General features: G+C 34.0%; 1 protein-coding gene across 1 annotated transcript; it reads right to left on the minus strand.

Annotated features, from left to right (window-relative positions):
• Nucleotides 1–16,812: 16,812 nt before the first annotated feature.
• LOC124912114 (kirola-like) lies at nucleotides 16,813–18,250 on the minus strand. Its single transcript, XM_047452674.1, has 2 exons — nucleotides 18,011–18,250; nucleotides 16,813–17,355 (listed from the first exon to the last, which is right to left on the minus strand). The coding sequence occupies exons 1-2, from the start codon at nucleotides 18,204–18,206 to the stop codon at nucleotides 17,084–17,086; spliced, it is 468 nt and encodes a 155-aa protein (XP_047308630.1). The 5' UTR covers nucleotides 18,207–18,250; the 3' UTR covers nucleotides 16,813–17,083.
• Between the last annotated feature and the right edge of the window lie 320 nt (nucleotides 18,251–18,570).

The raw sequence follows: 18,570 nt of genomic DNA on the forward strand, positions 1-18,570 counted from the left end.
ATATCATCATCATCCATTTGTCTAGCCTAGGTGACAGAAGAGTTCGTTGGAATAATAAGTGTATTGGATCTAGTTTTGATACCAACATGATAGGGTGGGCTTGCATGCAATGTCTTCACCATTTGATGACACATGTTAATGCCCAACATAATTTCACTGCTCGAGTGTAATTAAGTTCACACAATCATCATTTTATTGATATAGAAATTTTGAGTTTATCCTCATTTTCTTGAGCCAACAGGCTTCTTAGACTGTGTTTGTTACAGTAAGGTATAGAATGAGAGAAATGTCGGGTATGGGCGATATAAGTATGGGATGGGATTTTAAATAATCATTTATTCTACCAAATGCTTGTTGATAGATTTCATCCTATACAAATTTTTTTTTATCTTTTTTCATAAGCTTAAACATCGGATCACATGTCATAGTAAGCATATTCCTGAATCGTCTAATGTATTAGATTTTTCCTAGAAATCCCTGGACCTCTCTTTCATTTTAAGGTACCAACATGGTTGTGATTGACTCTATCTTAAAGGTATCGACTTTAATTCCTCAATCGGTGATTAAGAAGCATAACATCTTACTAGTTGTTACTCTAAACGTACATAGCTGATATTTTCCTAATTCTTACAGGAATTTCACAAGGTTTTGGATATGTTCTTGTCGATCCTTTAATTTGACGATAATGTCATCAACATAGACTTCAACTTCCTTGTGGATCATGTCATGTAGGATCATGGTAGCTATCCTTTTATAATTTATCACGCGTTCTTAAGACCAAAAGGCATGACACGAAAACATAATGTACGTACTTCTATTATGAACGTAGTATTTTCCTTGTCATACGGGGCCATCAGGATTTGGTTGTATCTTGAGAATCCATCCATGAACGATAAGAGTTCATGACCAGCAGCGTGATCAACCAATATGTTGTTGTATGGTAACATGAAGTGATCTTTAGGGATGGCGTTATTTAGTTCCCAATAGTCCACACACACGTATTTTTCCATCTTTCTTGAGAATGGGGACCACATTGGCTATCCAGGTTGGATAATCCACTACCTCGAGAAATCCAGCTTCGAGTTGCTTTTGGACTTCTTCTTTTATCTTAGTCATAACATCATCCTTCATCCGTCTAAGATATAACTTTATTGGTTTAGCGTCTGAACAAAGATGAATGGGATGCAATGTGATCTTTGGATAATGTCTGACATGTCCTTATATGACTAGACAAAGACGTCTTTCTTGGCTTTTAGCAGCTCAACTAACTCAAGACACTCTTGCAAGTTTAAACTTTGGCCGATCAATATGATTTGAGGATTGTCGGTCGTGTTTAGATTAATCTCGATTGTCTTTTCTGATGAAGAGACAATTTAATCATCATTTTCTAAGAAGTCTTTAGTTTCAAAGTTTAAATCAGTGTAAAAAGAAATATCAGTTCTAATAATACATTCAAAATCAACTTCTAGTGTTAAATCAAGCGGTTTATTACATGTAAGAAAAGATGATCTAACAAGATCATTGTTCTCAAATTTCGTACAATGTACAATATTTGACATCTATGTACACAAGAGAGGAGAAAGAGTTTGTCTTCGTCGATCAAAATATCGACGGATGATGGGGCATGGGTTTCACATAGACTTGAAGAGCTAGTTTCCTGTATCGGATTAGCTGTCGTGGAATTCCGAGCCAAGTTTTCCAGGACGTGGCGCAAATAGTCTGTTCTTTTCCTAATCCCACAAATGGAAATGTTAGGATTATAACAAGAATCTAAAAAGATTTCATGACCTGAAAAACATTTACGTGAATCTGAATCAACAAAGGGTTTAGGGAAGCCAAAGTACAAGATGTTTTCCCATTCACGAATGAATTTTCCATTCAAGGTTGGCAGAATATATATATGATGTTTGGATACTCTTTTCTTATGGATCTCTTCGAATGCTGTAGGAATATATCCTATACCGTGGAGGTCCAAATTGTAGCATGGTTGGGGAAATTATGGCATATCATTGGCATTTGGGCTTAGGCCCATGCCATGAAAATATCTCATTTTGCGCATCATTTTGAAATAAACGAGGCTCAATTTACCAAAGTCAAGGTTGTTGGATGATTCCTTACTTTCTAAGAAGACTAACATATTTTGAACCCGCTTAATTCAACCTTAAGGGTGTCGATATGGGTAGACCCAATGACTATCGCATCGTTTGTTTCGTAGTTGACCACGATAACCTGGTCATTATTGATGAATCTGAGTTTTTGATGTAGAGTGGAGGCTAACGTGATTTGATTCGGCTGATGGAAGATCCTTGTCTTCGAAGCCAATCATGGTATGTTAGGAACTAAAGGAAATGACTCTTAGTAATTCCTCTAGTGTGGTGTTAGTAGGGACATTAGCCTTGCTTAGTTCATTGAAGATTTCTTTCCTATGCTCGATAGGGTACATCATGATTTCTCAAATAGAAATGTTAGAATTTGTCTTTCTAAGTTGACTCAGGTGGTTATCTTATGGGTTAAGAGCTCTGACCTCATCTTCTTTTCTTCTCCATGTTGGCTGTTGGGAAGTTGATGGTACATTGGCCGATGTGGTCTTCATGAAACTAGGTTGGAAATCATTTCCACTATGTGTCTCCACGATATATATTGGGGCGTGGGTTTGGACAATCATTTTCGACTTCCACCATTTAGAAGTTTTTCCAAAATGGGCTTTAGACTTCTTCTTGGAGCATGGATCAATAATGTTAATTTCTAGTTCAACATTGTGGAATTGTGGTGGTGGATATGCATGTCCTCACTTGTGGAGGCTTGTTTGGGCTTGAATTTTGAGGAGAACTTTCCTACCAGATAGTTATTACCTGGTGTACTTCTATCTTTTCCTTTTTCGGGAAATGACTCAGAGGTGGATAAGCTTTGACTATTTTTCTCTCTTTCATTTATTTCTCGATTGCATCATCGAGATTATTGCCGTTTTTAGAAACTTTTCATGTTTTATAAGATTTTAATGATGAATCATACAAAATATCATCCGTTAACGCTTTCCAAGATCATGTCAATTTATCATTGTTCACTCGGGAAAGAATCAATTTCCTTAGCGATGACTTTCCATCTTTCGAAGAAGACAAAAAAATTATCATTTTCTCCTTGTTTAATATTCTTCAGCCTCTCTTCTGGTTGTTCCATATTAAGGTGCATGGAGAAGCGTTTTATAAATTATGTGGCCAATTCCTCAATAGCTTATAAATAGACTACATTTTGTTGATGATGCCAACTTAAAGTAGCGTCGTCGAGGTATTGTGGAAATAAGTGGAGAACAGTGAGTTCTACGAGTTGCAATGGGGGTATTATAGAAGTGTACATTTTGAAAAAGACAAACAAATCGTTTTTTCTGATGTACTTGAATATGGTTGGTAACTTGATGCCTAATGGAATGACTACTCGTTCAATAGTTTTTATGGCATCCTTATATTCATAGTGTTCCTTAGTGCTTTTTCCCTTAACCATTTTATTTAGCTGAGCTTGAATCCCTACCTGTATGGCCTGAACTTGATCCATCCGGCAATCATATTCCGTAGATGGTGGTTGTTCAACCACCAAAATTGGTCTCCCATGTGGTCCCATGGGGTTGAGTTCTTCCTCGAGTGTCTCATGTTGTGCCTATGTGGTTTGGTCAAAATCTTCTTCGGAGTCTTCATATAAAGAGACTTTCTCATAAGTTCGAGGACTTGTAGGACGAGGATTGATGAGAGTGAACATAACCGAGATAGGTTGGGTAAGAAATCGAGAAGAAGAATGTATGTTTTGGGATGTGAACAATATTTGCCGATTAGTTAAAAAATTCATGATCAGTGTGATTTGTTACGTCACATGTTGTAAGGCAGCCTTCATTTCTTTGAATTTGGTCATAGAGACCGTTTCAGGTGTCGTTGTTTCCTCGACCATGTTATGGAGAATAAAGTATCCGGTTTTCGAATCTCTCTTTTTTGGGGTCGTATTGGATGATGCAGTTGTGGACTGTTGTGAAGAGAAAGATGTGATGATTTGCAATTGTAACATAAGTACAATACAATGAATATACATGTAAGACATGAATCATAGAGAATGAACATCTTTTTGTGATTCAAAAGAAACGTACGAGTTATTATACAAAACACTCGTTAAGTTTGTTATAGATATGTCTCTCTTGTTGGCATTTACTCAGAGAATCTAAAATGGAAATAAGTGTTGACAAAGGTTGTAGGCTTTAAGTCTTACTGTAACCCGTTCCTACACTTGATGCTTCCTCTTTTTCATTTTTCTTCGATAGGCTAAAGCTAAAGTGTTTAAATTCCTATAAATGCATTTATTTAGTTTATACAAATCCTTTAATGTGAAAAATGCAACCGTCAAGTTTTAAAATTGTTTACAGAGACGGATTTAGAAAGTCGAGTTATTGTGTGTTTTTAAAAAAATTGTTGAGTTTAAAAAAATAAAAGAAAATTATGAATAAAACGAAAGTATATACATATAAGTTTTTTTCTTTTTTTTAAATTAGATAAAAGAATAATATATTAAATTAAAAAAATTAAGAAAATTGGCACAAATTATGTTGGTAAAATCATCATAAAATTTCGATGAGGGATAATTATTAGACTGACTGTGATATCATTACTTGTAAATCTTGTTATAATATATTTTATAAATTATTTATTTGATTATATTTATTGGTTATACAGCTATTTGTATATAATATTGAATAATGTCATATCATTATCTTGTATTTTTGTATTTTTGTATTTTATTTGTTTACATAATATCCTCATATCATTAATTTGCTGCCGTGTCATATACGAGACTAAGACGGTTGGATGTTATTTAATGTTTTCATCTATTTCACTTAAATATTTAAAAAAAGATAGTGAAATTATACATTATAGGAAATTTATATTTTAGGTTGGAATTTAGGTACTATCAAGATGGAATTTTAGCTATTAATTTTTTTCTCATGAGTCATTATTCTCTTCTTACTATAACATATTTTTTTTCTTAACTAATTTATAATATTGGTAAATTAAATTATAACATTTCAACTTTTTTAATTTTTCATTTATTCTCACGACTCATTCTATATTTTATAAGGTTTCGATAGTTATGAATTTGTATATCTAAAAAGAATTTAATTTAATACACAAATTGGTAAATCGTACACAAGTTATGTTATTAAGAAATTTTGTGAAAAATAAATATAAAATATTTCATAAATTATACATTTTTTAGTCACCTAAACGAATTTCGACAAATTAGAATACGTAAATCTCGAATAAATATTCTATTTAAAAAAGTATATCTAAAATGTCTATAAATATCCATTCATTTATAAAAATGACAAATTAATTAGAAAAACAAAAATATCACGTTAAAATAAGAAAACAAATGTTTTTTTTCTATTTTGAAAAATCTCAAATTACTAAAATTTTGATAATTTGATACTCATATAAATTTAAAGTCCGGACTTATGAAAACAACTCAAGGCTTTGCTCTTCTTAGGTTTTTTAAATAACTTATACAAAACTAATTTTCCAATCAATCACTTCCACCAATCACATCACTCATTTCATTAACCAAAATACTAAAATATCCTCTATTTAAAATTACTATTTTTTATTTTATTTATATAAATCAATACTCTTTAAGTCTTTTTATCAAAAATAATCATCACTTTCTCAAAATCATCAATTATCAATATTTTTTTCCCTGTCTAGGTTATTTAAATAATCCCAATCCGAACAAGGCCCAAGTTAGAGCCTCAAACCGTAATTGACTCTATTATTATTGAAAGATTCATTATATATTTAATTTTGAAAACTTACATACTTTTATGCATAAAAACCGTTTTTAAGAAAACAAAGATTATAATTAAATGTTCACTATAAACATTTTAACTTTAAGTTGATGTGGGATTATTAACGTGAGATCGTGCTAATTTTTAAATTTAAAATATAATCAATTTTAAAATAGTGTTTTATCAATAATATGAATAGGTTACTATAGAAACTAAAATTAATTATTTTTTAAATATATTCATGCCTATAGTTAAATCAAAATCTATCTAAATAAAGACAAATTCAAATATTAATATAAAGTTTAAAAAATATCATGAATTACAAAATTATAATTTCTCCAATTGTTCTAATTAATGTCAAATCATAATCTTCATGTCGTAACAATGTGGTGGCTCAGATCTTAAAACAATTGTTTATTGTATTTTTTTCCACACTGAGATCTTTAATTGCTTTGTCATTAATAAATTTCTTGTCACTGAGATCTTATTATATGTTATTTAATATTTACATCTTTTTCACTCAAATAGTTTAGAAATAAAGAAAATGTACGAACTTAGTTTGTTCAACCATTTTTTTTCAAAATTACAATAATAATTTATTTAGTAATAGTATCCAAAATTTTATTTAAAAAATAATTTTTCATAATTAATATAATGTTTACAAAATTGATGACAACACCTACAAATTTTATATGAAGATCAATCAAAATGAATTATTCAGAGAAGGATGAATAGAATCCATCACCTTAAAAATTAAGGAATACAATAAGAAAACAAGGTTTACTAGAATAATGACATTTATACTTTATTATTTCACTTACTAGAGATTATATAAATATAAATTTACCAAAATATATATATATATATATATATATATATATATATATATATATATATATATATATATATATATATATACTAAACATCCTAAAATAGTAATCACAATTACTACGAAAAATAATAGGGAGAGAAAATTTGAAAAAGAGAATAAAAAATAAAATGACGTGGCACAATCTGATTGATAAAAAGAATCTCTCTTTTATCTCTCTACACTTTTTTTTATTTTTTCTATCCAATTAGGTGATGCTATATCATTCTCTCTCCTATTACCTCTCCCAAATCCCTCCCCCCTATATATATTGTGGAATTGGGCCTAGGGTTTTGAAGTCCAATTTGGTGTGCCTCTTAGGTACAAAAAGAGGTAGAAAATTGTGCAATTATTTGTTGGATTAAAAATGAATGAAATCACATAATGATGAAGATGTTAATCAAATCGTATTATTATAGAAATATCAGCTAAATCGCAACAAGATCATATCATGGTGGAAATGTCAAAGATATCACATGATTTTTATCCTAATTATGAATTGTAAAGGCCTATATATATACATTGTAAACGAGAAGAGTAGTGTGAGACTCAAACTTAGAACAAACAAAGAAAGTTAAAGTTTGTAATCCCTATTATAACTCTATTAAATCGATTCTCCAAAAGTAGAACGTAGGACATTGTTGGTCCGAACCTAAGTAAGATTCTTGTGTCGTTATTTCATTCTTTCTTACTTTTACGCTATTGTTATGCATTCACTACAGTTGCTATTATTCCACGTTTCACGACAAATTGGTATAAAAGCCATGTTAGGCTAAGGCGGTCGCGATTTGATTTTATTGGTGAGTTTTTTTCTTGATTTAGTCAATTATTTTAAAGATTTGAGATGGGGTCGACTTTTAGGGTTGATATAGAGAAGTTCGATGGAATGAAGGACTTTGGGTTGTGGAAGATGAAGATGAGGTTACATTTAGGCATCATGGAAATTGTTAAAACACTTGTGGGAGAATCACAATTACCAGTCTCTATGGATATGGAGAAAAAGATGGAGGTGTTAGAAAAGTGAATATAACACCTTGATTCTTAGTCTTAGTGATAACGTACTGCGAGAGGTTTCTAGTGTCACAACGACAACATAGGTGTGGCTCTAGTTGGAGTCTTTGTATATGAATAAGACAATGTCGTCTCAGATCAACATCAGGTAGAGATTCTTCAAATTTAGAATGGCTAAGGGAAAGTACTTGGACACGTATCTCGACGATTATGTCAAGATTCTCCTTCATTTAGAAAATATCGGGGAGAAACACATGGACGAGGATAAGTCGCTGATGCTTTTGATTTTTTTACCGGAAGTCGTGTAAGTCGTGTGTAGACATACTCGAGCATGAGAGGGAGAAGTTTACCCTCGATGATGTGATGAATACGTTGAGACTTGAGATCGAAGGACCAAAAGAAGAAGAATGAAGAGAATTATATAAGTGAAGATGGACTAATGGTTCGAGGGAGAACTGAGAAGAGAGACAATGAAAGCAAGAAAAAGAGGCGTTCATTGTCTCTCGGGAAGAAATCTACTAAGTTCTACAAGTGTGACAAGTATGGGCACTTTAAGCGAGATTGTACAGATTTGAGTAACGACGGGAAGAAAAGTGGAGAAGCGACAATTGTTCAAGAGGTTGAGAATGGGTACAAATTGCAGACGTTCACATTGTCTACACTAATCAGTCTGACAAGAATCTGATTATGGATTTCGCTTGTTCGTTCCATATCAAACTTAACGAGATCTAGTTCTAGACTTATGAGAAGACTTCGGTGGGTGAGGTTTTATTAGGTAACAAAAAGACTTGTAGGGTGATGGTGATTGGAATATTAGTGTGTTTGAAGATGCATGATGGAATTGAGAGGGTATTGATGAACGTACGACACGCTCTAGACCTTTAAAATAGATAGAGTAGATTAAGAATGTATTTCTGTAATCAAGAACTTGTTGTAGATTAAAAATGTATTTCTCTGTGTTATTACAATTATAAGAGTATGTATTTATACAAAAATAAGGGAAACTAAAATGTTAGAATATGTAAAGATTTTAAATACACTTAATATATGGAATATGAAAACCAAGAGACTAAATGTGTTGCTCTTTAATTGTAGAGTCTTTAATACCTTCCCTCAAACGAAACGGGGAGGCACACACCGTGAGTTTATTACGTAATAAAACAAATCGGTTTGACGCAAGTCCTTTGGTGAGGATGTAGGCAATTTTTTTTTGGGAAAAACAACTTAGCGTCATTTCATTAAAAATTCCCAAAAAGGGAAAAAAACCACGAGTTTAAGAGATCATTCTAGACATGTCTAGAATGATTTTGAAGTCGTAACATTCTAAATAAAAGCTAAAAAGCTAAAAAAGTAAATGAATTATCTGATTACAATGTTTTCAATTCTAGTGAGTTTAAAAAACGGTAAATTCTAGTTCCTACAGATATTCATGTTCTGCTCCGTGCTTAGAATTCTTGTCCACGTTCCCACGAGGGCGCTGCAATCCGATACAATATCTTCCCATAACTCTTCAACGTTCCTGTGGGTTCTACCATATACCCTTGCATTCCGTTCTTGCTAAATGTTATACACCACTGCTCCAAAGCCGCACTTGAACACGCTTGTCGCAAAAAGAGATTTCGGAGCAACACGTTCGCAAACGAAGTGAAAATCAATCTCTATATGTTTCGTACGAGCATGAAAAACTGGATTGGCCGATAGAAATGCAGTACCAATGTTGTCAAACCATAGAGTGGGAGGTTGAAGTGGGGAGATGCAAAGTTCACGTAGAAAGGATTGGAGCTAGATGTGTTCAGTAGTGGCATGAGCTAGAGCTCGATACTCAAACTTGGTACTAGATCGAGCAACAACTTGTTGTTTCTTTGAATTCTAAGAGATAAGATTGTCACCAAGAAATATGCAGTAGCTAGTTGTGGATTGACGATCGTCCGGACAATTAGCCTAGTCGGAGTTAGAAAACGCAGATATATCGAGAGAAGATGATGGGAAAATGAGAACTCCATGATGAGGAGTATGTCGAAGGTAACAGAGCATTCTTTTTACTATAGACCAATGAGTGATGGTAGGAGACTTCATGAATTGGCAGGCATGGTTGACAATAAATGTTAGTTCAGGTCGAGTATTCGTCAAATATAGGAGAGCACCAACAATGTTGCGATACAAAAATGATTTAGGAAGAGTGTTTCCATCATGGAGAGATAAAGATGATCCAGAAAAGATCGGAGTATTAAGAGTTTTTAGTCACTCATATTGGCTCGGATAAAAATGTCATTGATATATTTTGATTGAGAGAAAAAAATGTGGGTGGTAGATCGATGAGCTTCAATCCCAAGAAAATAGTGTAGTGGACCTAAATCTTTAAGAGGGAATATGTGGTTAAGTTGAGAGATGATTGAGGAGATGTGAGAGAAAGAATTACTAGTGAATATAATATCATCCATGTAAACAATAAATAACGATGTAATTTGTGGAGAGTGGTACATGAATAAAGAAGAATCATTTTTGGATTCTTGAAAATCAATGGAAAGAAGAGCATATTTCAAAGTAGTATACCATTCACGGGGAGCTTGTTTGAGTCCATAGAATGCTTTGTGAAGTTTGCACACATGATTAGGATAATCAGGATAAGTGAACCCAGGCGGTTGAGACATAAAAACTTCCTCGTGTAGAGTTCCATGTAGAAAAGCATTGCTAATATCGAGTTGATGAATACGCTATTGACGAGTGACGACAAGTGAGAGGATGGTTCGGATAGTAGTATGTTTGACAACTGGGCTGAATGTTTCAAGATAGTCAATAACTTCTTGTTGATGAAATCCTTTTGCAACTAAACGAGCCTTATGACGTTTAATGGAACCATCTACTCTTTGTTTGATTTTGAAAACCCATTTGCAACCCATGATATTCTGCGAGGATCGAGGAACAAGAGATCACGTCTTGTTTTGAATTAAAACATTAAACTCATATACCATGGTAGAACGCCATTGAGTATCTTTACTGGTGGTGGAGAAACATTAAGGTGGAGATGGTGGAAATGTTAGTATTGTGAAGGGCACGAGTTTTGGCACGTGTGATCATATGATGATAGGAACATTCAGGAGCATGTATAACGGTGGGAAGTCCACGTATGGGAGTAGGAGCATTGATTGAAGATGAGTTGGTTGTTGATGATGGTTTATAGGAGTTTGATGTTATCGAGTTGATTGGTGAAGATGTATGGTTGGAGTTTGATGATGATGATGAATGTTTGGATGTTGGAGAAGATGGTACTTTAGGGATTTGTGATGTTAAAATTGAGGAGATTGGTGGTGATGAACGTGGCAGAAAAGAAAAGTGCGGTATTGGAGAGACTGATGGTGTAGAAAGATTGGTAGATTTTGATAATGTACTTTTCAATGGAAATATTTGTACATCAAAAGTGATGTGACGAGATATATATATATTCTGCCGGAAGGAAGGTGTAGACAACGATAGCCTTTGTGATTTGGACTATAGACAAGAAAAATACATTCTAGAGTTCGAAAATCAATTTTGTGAGAGTTATATGATCGAGTGAGCGGAAAGCAAGAACATCCAAAAGTTTTAAAGAATAGATAGTTAGGAGGACGATTAAAAAGAATTTCAAAGGGAGATTGAAGAGGCTTACCATTTGAAGAAAGACGATTAATGAGATACGTACTTGTCATAAACGCATCATCCTAATAAGATAGGGGCATAGAAGCATGAGCAAGAAGAGTGAGACTCATTTTTGTAAGGTGGCGAATCTTGCGTTCAACAACACCATTTTGTTCACTTGTATGAGGGCATGATAGACGGTGTTGGATGCCATGAGTTTCAAGATAAGATTTCAAACTCCTATATTCGCCTCCCCAATCAGATTGTAGAGTTTTGATAGATGTGTTGAGCTAATTTTCAACAAGTGTCTTAAATTTAATAAAAGTTGGCAAGACATCAGATTTTCTATAAATAGGATATAACCAAGTAAAGTGATTGTAATCATCGATAAAATGAACAAAATATTAAAAATCATTAGTAGAGAAAAGAGGAGGAGGACCCCAAACGTTCGAATGTATTAATTCTAATGGAGACTTACAACGAGATTGAGAAATAGGAAAAAGGAAATTTGTGTGATTTTTCATATTGACAAGATTCACAAAAACTTAATTTCTTATTGTCAATAATAGGTAAAAGAAAAGAAGAAATAATAAAGGTTGATGTTGATAATGAAGGGTGTCCAAGACGATAATACCAAGAGTTAGAAGATGAACGAGTTCCAATAAGAGCTTGATAAGTGGGCGGAGGGTTGACGATTGAGTTTAGGCGATATAGCCATTTTTAAGTGTGTCGTGAAGGAGTTTCCTCTTCGTGACTTGATCCTTAACAATACAATAATTTGGATGATATTCTAAAAAGATTTTATTATCGGCAGAAAATTGGGAAACACTTGAAGATTTTTGGTTATTAATGGGACATGTAATATATTACGTAGATGAATGCTTTTATTGGAACATGGAATGAATAATTTCCCAATATTAGAATTAGGAAGAGGGTTACCGTCTCCCATTTTAATAGTTTTTGTACCATTATATGGAGTTGAGATGCTAAGATTGTCAAGGTTTGTCGTGAGATGATCAGTAGTACCAGAGTTGGGATACCATGCTGAGTCATAAGCAAAAGAAGGTGTAGCCATCATATCATAGTGTGTCGTTGAATTTTGATTCTCACGACGCCGACAAGTTTCAATCGAATTACCTATAAAGTTGCAAATATTACAAAACAGACCCGATCGACAAACATTAATCGCATGACCAAAACGATCACAAAATTGACATTATATTTTATTTTTATTGGACCCACGAGGCCCGCGACCCAAAATAGAAGGCCCATTAGTAGAAGGATCCCCTAACCCGATAGTAGAAGCCCGATTGGAGTGTGAAAATTTAGATGAACTTGAAGGCCCATTTATTTGATATCCATTGAAATTATGTGAGCTCAATCTATTGACAGTTTCATTTTCTGCATTATAATTACTCGGAGAGGACACCGAACGTCGCAATCGTTGGAAGTGGGATGGTTTTGAAATCCCTCTCGATCCAAAAGAAAGATTAGCGGTTGGAGAGTTAGAGTGGAGTTATTCAATGAGAATTTCATGTGTAAGAAGCATTCCTTGGAGGTCTTTGATGGCGAGGGGGTCGGTGCAAGTGGTTACCGCAACAGTGAAAGATTCGTATTCAGGATCGAATCCTCTTAAAGCATAAATGATGAAATCTTATTGAGATATGTTTTACCTAGCACCAGCGAGACTATCGATGATTGATTTTATTTTTTGTAAATATTCGGCCATCGATAGTGAGCCATTCTTTACCGTCTAAGGTTGAAGACGAAGATGCATTAGACGAACTTGAGATTGAAAGGTGAATGTGCGTTCTAAAGCAGACCAAAGGGATTTAGGTGTAGTGCATGATTCACCAACCACTTGGGCTAGGATGGATTTTGAAAGGGTGGAGAGAATCCATGAAAGGATCCTCTAATCTTGCTCCTCCCAGATGGTAGATGGTAAAAGCAGGATTTGAGTGAGAACACTAGACCCCTTAGTAGCATCGGCTTGAATAAAGGCTTTAGGGGCAGAATTAGTTCTAGTAACATATGGATAGAGATCATAACCTTTTAGGGTATGAAAGATTTGATATTTCCAAATAAGAAAGTTTTTTTATCGACTTTAATGGATGTGAGATTGTGGAAGAGATGAGTGGTTGAAGCGGAAGAAGATGCCATGCATACAGATGTTTGTTAAAACCGAATAATGGCTCTAATACCAAGTTAAAACAGATAAGTAAGAAAGAACTTGTTGTAGATTAAGAATGTATTTTTGTATGTGATTACAATTACAAGAGTATCAATTTATACAAAAATAAGGGAAACTAAAAGGTTAGAATATGTAAAGATTTTAAATACACTTAATATATGGAATATGAAACCAAGAGACTAAGTGTATTGCACTTTAATTGTAGAGTATTTAATACGCTCTTGACCTTTAGAGGAATTTAATCTCTCTTGGCTCACTAAACCAACTCGATTGTGCATAGACGGGTGATAAGAATGTATTGAGGGTCACAAATGGTTTCTAGTGGTAATGATAGACGTGTAAGAGAAGAGTCTTTACATCTTTCAAGGCAGCACATTGGTTGGTGATATGACGGTAGTGACAAAGCCTCGAGATGTATCGCCCAAGAGTCTAAGGCATAAGAGATTGAGGCATTGTAAGTGAGTAGGGTTTGAAGGAGTTGAGTCAGAGATGATATTTTGGCATGGAGTGATGATTTGGAGTTTGCGAGAACTACATATACGATAAACCTTTGAGGGTGAAGTTTGGGAGTTCAGTTGAGGTGACTCAGGAGACGCTAAGTTATGTTCACTCAAACTTGTTGGGGTCAGCGTGGACTGGAACTCTAGGTGGAGGTCAGTACTTTATCACCTTCATTGATAATTATTCGCACCAGGTTTGGGTATACATATTGAATCACAAGGATTAGGCATTTACTAAGTTCAAAGAGTGAAAGAAGTTGGCAGAGATTCAGACCGAGAAAAAGGTTAAAAATCTCTAAATATATAACAGTTTGGAGTACCTAGGCGAGAATTTTAATTAGTTTATCAAAAAAGAAGGGGTGGTTCGTCAAAAAATCATCCGATAGACACCGCAACATAATGGCTTGGCGGAGCGAATACACATAATGCTACCTGAGCGCGTCCGGTGTATGTTGTTTGACGTCGGTCTACTAAAGCGAGTTTGGGGTGAGGAGGTTAACACTTCGGGTTATCTTATCAATCATTGTCCATTGACGATATTGGAATGCAAGACACCAAAAGAAGTTTGGAATTACACTCCTCCAAAACTCGACAACCTAAAGATATTTAAGTGTGTTGCTTACATGTATCAACGTGATGGAAAGCTTGATCTGAGAGTAAAGAAGTGTATGTTTGTTAGATACCCTGAGAGAGTAAAGTATTGGAAACCTTTTTACAAGGATGGGGAGACGACCAAGTGCATCATTATCTGTGATGTGGTGTATAGGGAAACTAAGTCCTATTATGGAGCAACACAGACATTCGAAGCTGGCGAAGTCGCTAGAGAGATGACCAAATTAAAGGTGGAGCTGATAGGAGGATTACTAAAGAATCAGTAGTCACGGGGGAGGCTAGTGAAGAGGATGAAATAGACGGTCAGGTAGAGGAGGAAGGTACGGACCCGTAAGAGAACTTTAACTCTTGCTAGTTAGCGTGAGATAGAGACCATAGGACAACCCGAGTTCCAGAGAGATTTGGCTACTCCAATTTGGTGACATTTGCTTTCCTTGTGGAAGATGAGGTATAAAATTCAAAGCAGATATCGTTTATAGAAATAATGGAGAGCAATAAGAAAATCGAATGGAAGTGTGCAATGGAGGAGGAGATGGAATTGCATGACAAAAACAAGACGTGGAAATTGGTGGACAAACTCAAGAATTAACGGGTGGTTGGTTCAATGTGGGTGTTCAAGTGAAAAGAATATGTAGATGGTAGTAACAAGCCAATGTTTAAAGAAAGATTGGTAGATATTAACACAACACAAAGAGGTATACTTTAACGAGATCTACTCCTCTGTAGTGAATCACATGTCCATTCGTGTGTTGCTAGCTCTAGTGAATTAGTTTGACTTGGAGCTCGAGAAAATGGACGTAAAAACGAAATTTCTTCATAGGTATTTGGAGGAGAATATTTTCATGACACAACCCGAGGGGTTCGTCAAACCCGATTATTAAGGAAAGGTATGTCTCTTTAAACACTCGTTTTATGGTTTGAAATAATCCCTAAGACAATGTTATTTGTGATTTGATGAGTTAATGGTTCATAATGATTTTGTGATGACCAATTTTGATAGTCGTGTCTATATCAAGTGGGTTGATGATTGTGGGGTCTTTCTATCATTATAAGTGGATGCTATGTTGATCATATCGGGAAATAAGGAAGAGGTTCTCAAGGTCAAGAGTTTTCTAGGGAGTGAGTTTGAGATGAAGGATATGAGACCGACAAAGAAAATTTTGGGGATGGTGATTGAGCGTGATCGTGAAAAAGGCTCTCTATTCGTCTCTTAAAGCGACTATTCAAAAAATTGGTCACCAAGATCGGGATGTTTAACGCTAAGACTGTTCAAACGCCATTAGCTACTTATTTAAGACTCTCCTTATAAATATCACCGAGAACCGGGGATGAAAATGTTAAAATGTCAAACACCCCATATGCGAGTGTCATCGGGAGCCTAATTTATTGCATGATATGTACGTGACCCGATCTTTCTCACGCGGTCAGTCTTGTTAGTGTCTTTATGACGAACCCGGGAAAAGAACACTAAAAGGTGACGAAATGGGTTCTCTGTTACGTTGGGGGATCCTTAAATGTCGGTCTTTATTTTAAACGGGCGGGTGTAGGTGATGATAAGTTGAGAGGATATATTAATGCTAATTTTGCAGGTGACTTGGACAAGAGAAGGTACCTAACGGGAAATGTGTTTACCCTATTCGGATGTTTGGCAAGTTAGAAGGCTTACAATCCGTATTTTCCCTTTCAACAACGGAAGCCAAGTATATCGTTGTGACGGAGGGCGTCAAGGTGGCAATTTAGTTGAAGGGTCTCGTAGGTGAATTTGGAATGAAGCACGATAAAGTGGAATTGTTTTGTAATAACCCAAGTGCCATACACTTGTCCGAGAACTCGATATTTCACGAGCGCACAAATCGCGTCGATATTCGACTTACTACATTCGAGATGTCATAGCGAGTGGAGCGGTAATTGTGGGATAGTTGTGGGGAAGATTCACATAGATATACCCACCTAAGGATTACAATGAGACACCAAATGTTAATTCCAATTCCATAATTACTAACCAAACCCTTATAAGTCTTCTTACTCCTAAATAATCTCTTCCAAATTAACTAATTTCAATAGATCCAAATTTTCAGCCTAGTGGACCATAAATAATAATTATTCACACCTACCAATACCAATAGTCACAGATGATATAAATTATTTGTGAATTAAGTCATCAATGATTCAACATATCAAAAACAATACATCCCAAGCCGTCTAACATGATTTCAGATTTTAAAAACCTTTATTATCAATAAAATACACAATAAAATGATTACAAACATAATTGTTTACAACAAGATAAACCACATTTTCAATTTATTTATAACTTATTTGTATATAATTATGATTTAACCACACACAATAAGACAGAACCATAGCCATACACTCCACTTGATTCTTATTATATATAATTATGATTTAACCACACACAATAAGACAGAACCATAGCCATACACTCCACTTGATTCTTATTAATTATATATTTAATTGGCGACGAGATGATGAGTCTCGATATCCTTCGACACAGCAATGCAGAAATCCATGATGGAGGTAGGATCCTCTACATCCTCATTCAATTTCTCATATTCAAAGGTCCATGTAACAAGATTGTTCTCTCCTTCAGTGTCCACATGAATAGTGATGAAAAATGTTTTGTAATGTTCTTTTATGTCACCATCTACAACTTCATACTTCACTAATTTCTTCTCCTCATTTATTTCTCTTATTATCTCCTTTGCCACCTTCTCCTTACCATCTTCCAAAAGCAAAACAATTTGTTGTAATCATCAAGAAATCACAAGTAAATAAACAAATTAATCAATTGTCCTTGGATATTCTCAAATATGTTCATAATCTTTCCATAGTAACAATTCATTCTTGAGACTTTAGTTATTTATCTTGCTCTTTTGGGACAATAGACTTTGAATAATCTTTTCTATTTTTTGGTTCTGTATTGAAACATATAAATACATGATTATAATTCTAGGTATTACTTAATCTTATTAGTTACAAGTGTTTTTCTATTAGTATTGAAAGGTTGTTTATTTTAAGGTATATATTACCTGGTTCATTATCACCATAAAAGTTGGGGATGCATTGCTATATTTTAATTTAAATTGAAAACATATAATAGTTTTGTATAGTTCTGTCATACAATAAAGAATTTTTTTCAAATATTATGCCATCATCAATTAATTCATTAAAAATATTAAAACACACTTAAGTTTTCTTTAAAACTATAGTTGTTTCATTATATTAATATTTTTTAAGTTTTTCCTCTCCGATAACTTAACTTTTCATAATCTCAATTCCAACCCCAAACCGGTTCGTACACGTTATATATTTCAAAAATAATAAAAGAATATGTCAAGTACTTAGTAATGAAGAAATTCATCAATAGTAATTTATACCATGAGTGTAATTCCAGTAGATGATAGATCCAACAGTTCCCCAATCATGACCATCGTGAATATCCACGTTTTGAATCAATGAAGGAGACATGGTGGAGATGTGGTGAGGCCTTTCCCTGAATATTTCATGAAATACATCACCGTCCGATTTGATCTCCACTTGATTCACCAACTTCTGTAAATCAGTATTTGCCATTATCAATGATCAATATTATAGAGAGAGAAGTTGTTTTAGTTGATTCCTTCCAATGGGTTATGGGTACTATTTATAGAGTTTAATTTATAAGTCCTTTTCCAACCGACACCAAATGCAAACCAAAAACACATTTTCTTCGCAAACTCAGTAATAAAGGCAAACCTATTATCTCTCTCCTCAATACTTAAATGTGCGTTTAGACTATTCTATATACTCAAAAAAATTTATTTTATAAATCAGTCCTTAAATTAAATTATGTATATTTTGTATATTAAATTTATTTATATAATTTATTATTTTCATTTATTTATATAATCTATTTATATTTTAATTTGTTTATATAATTTGTTTATATTTTAATTTT

This window comes from Impatiens glandulifera, chromosome 8 (assembly GCF_907164915.1).
Source record: "Impatiens glandulifera chromosome 8, dImpGla2.1, whole genome shotgun sequence".
NCBI lineage: Eukaryota > Viridiplantae > Streptophyta > Magnoliopsida > Ericales > Balsaminaceae > Impatiens > Impatiens glandulifera.

Excerpts from the sequence above, each read along its gene's own strand:
- LOC124912114 (XM_047452674.1), bottom strand. The coding sequence starts at position 18,206 with ATGGCAAATACTGATTTACAGAAGTTGGTGAATCAAGTGGAGATCAAA. Across the intron at positions 17,356-18,010 it reads CTACTGGAATTACACTCATG|ATGGTAAGGAGAAGGTGGCA; the intron begins GTATAAATTACT and ends TGCTTTTGGAAG.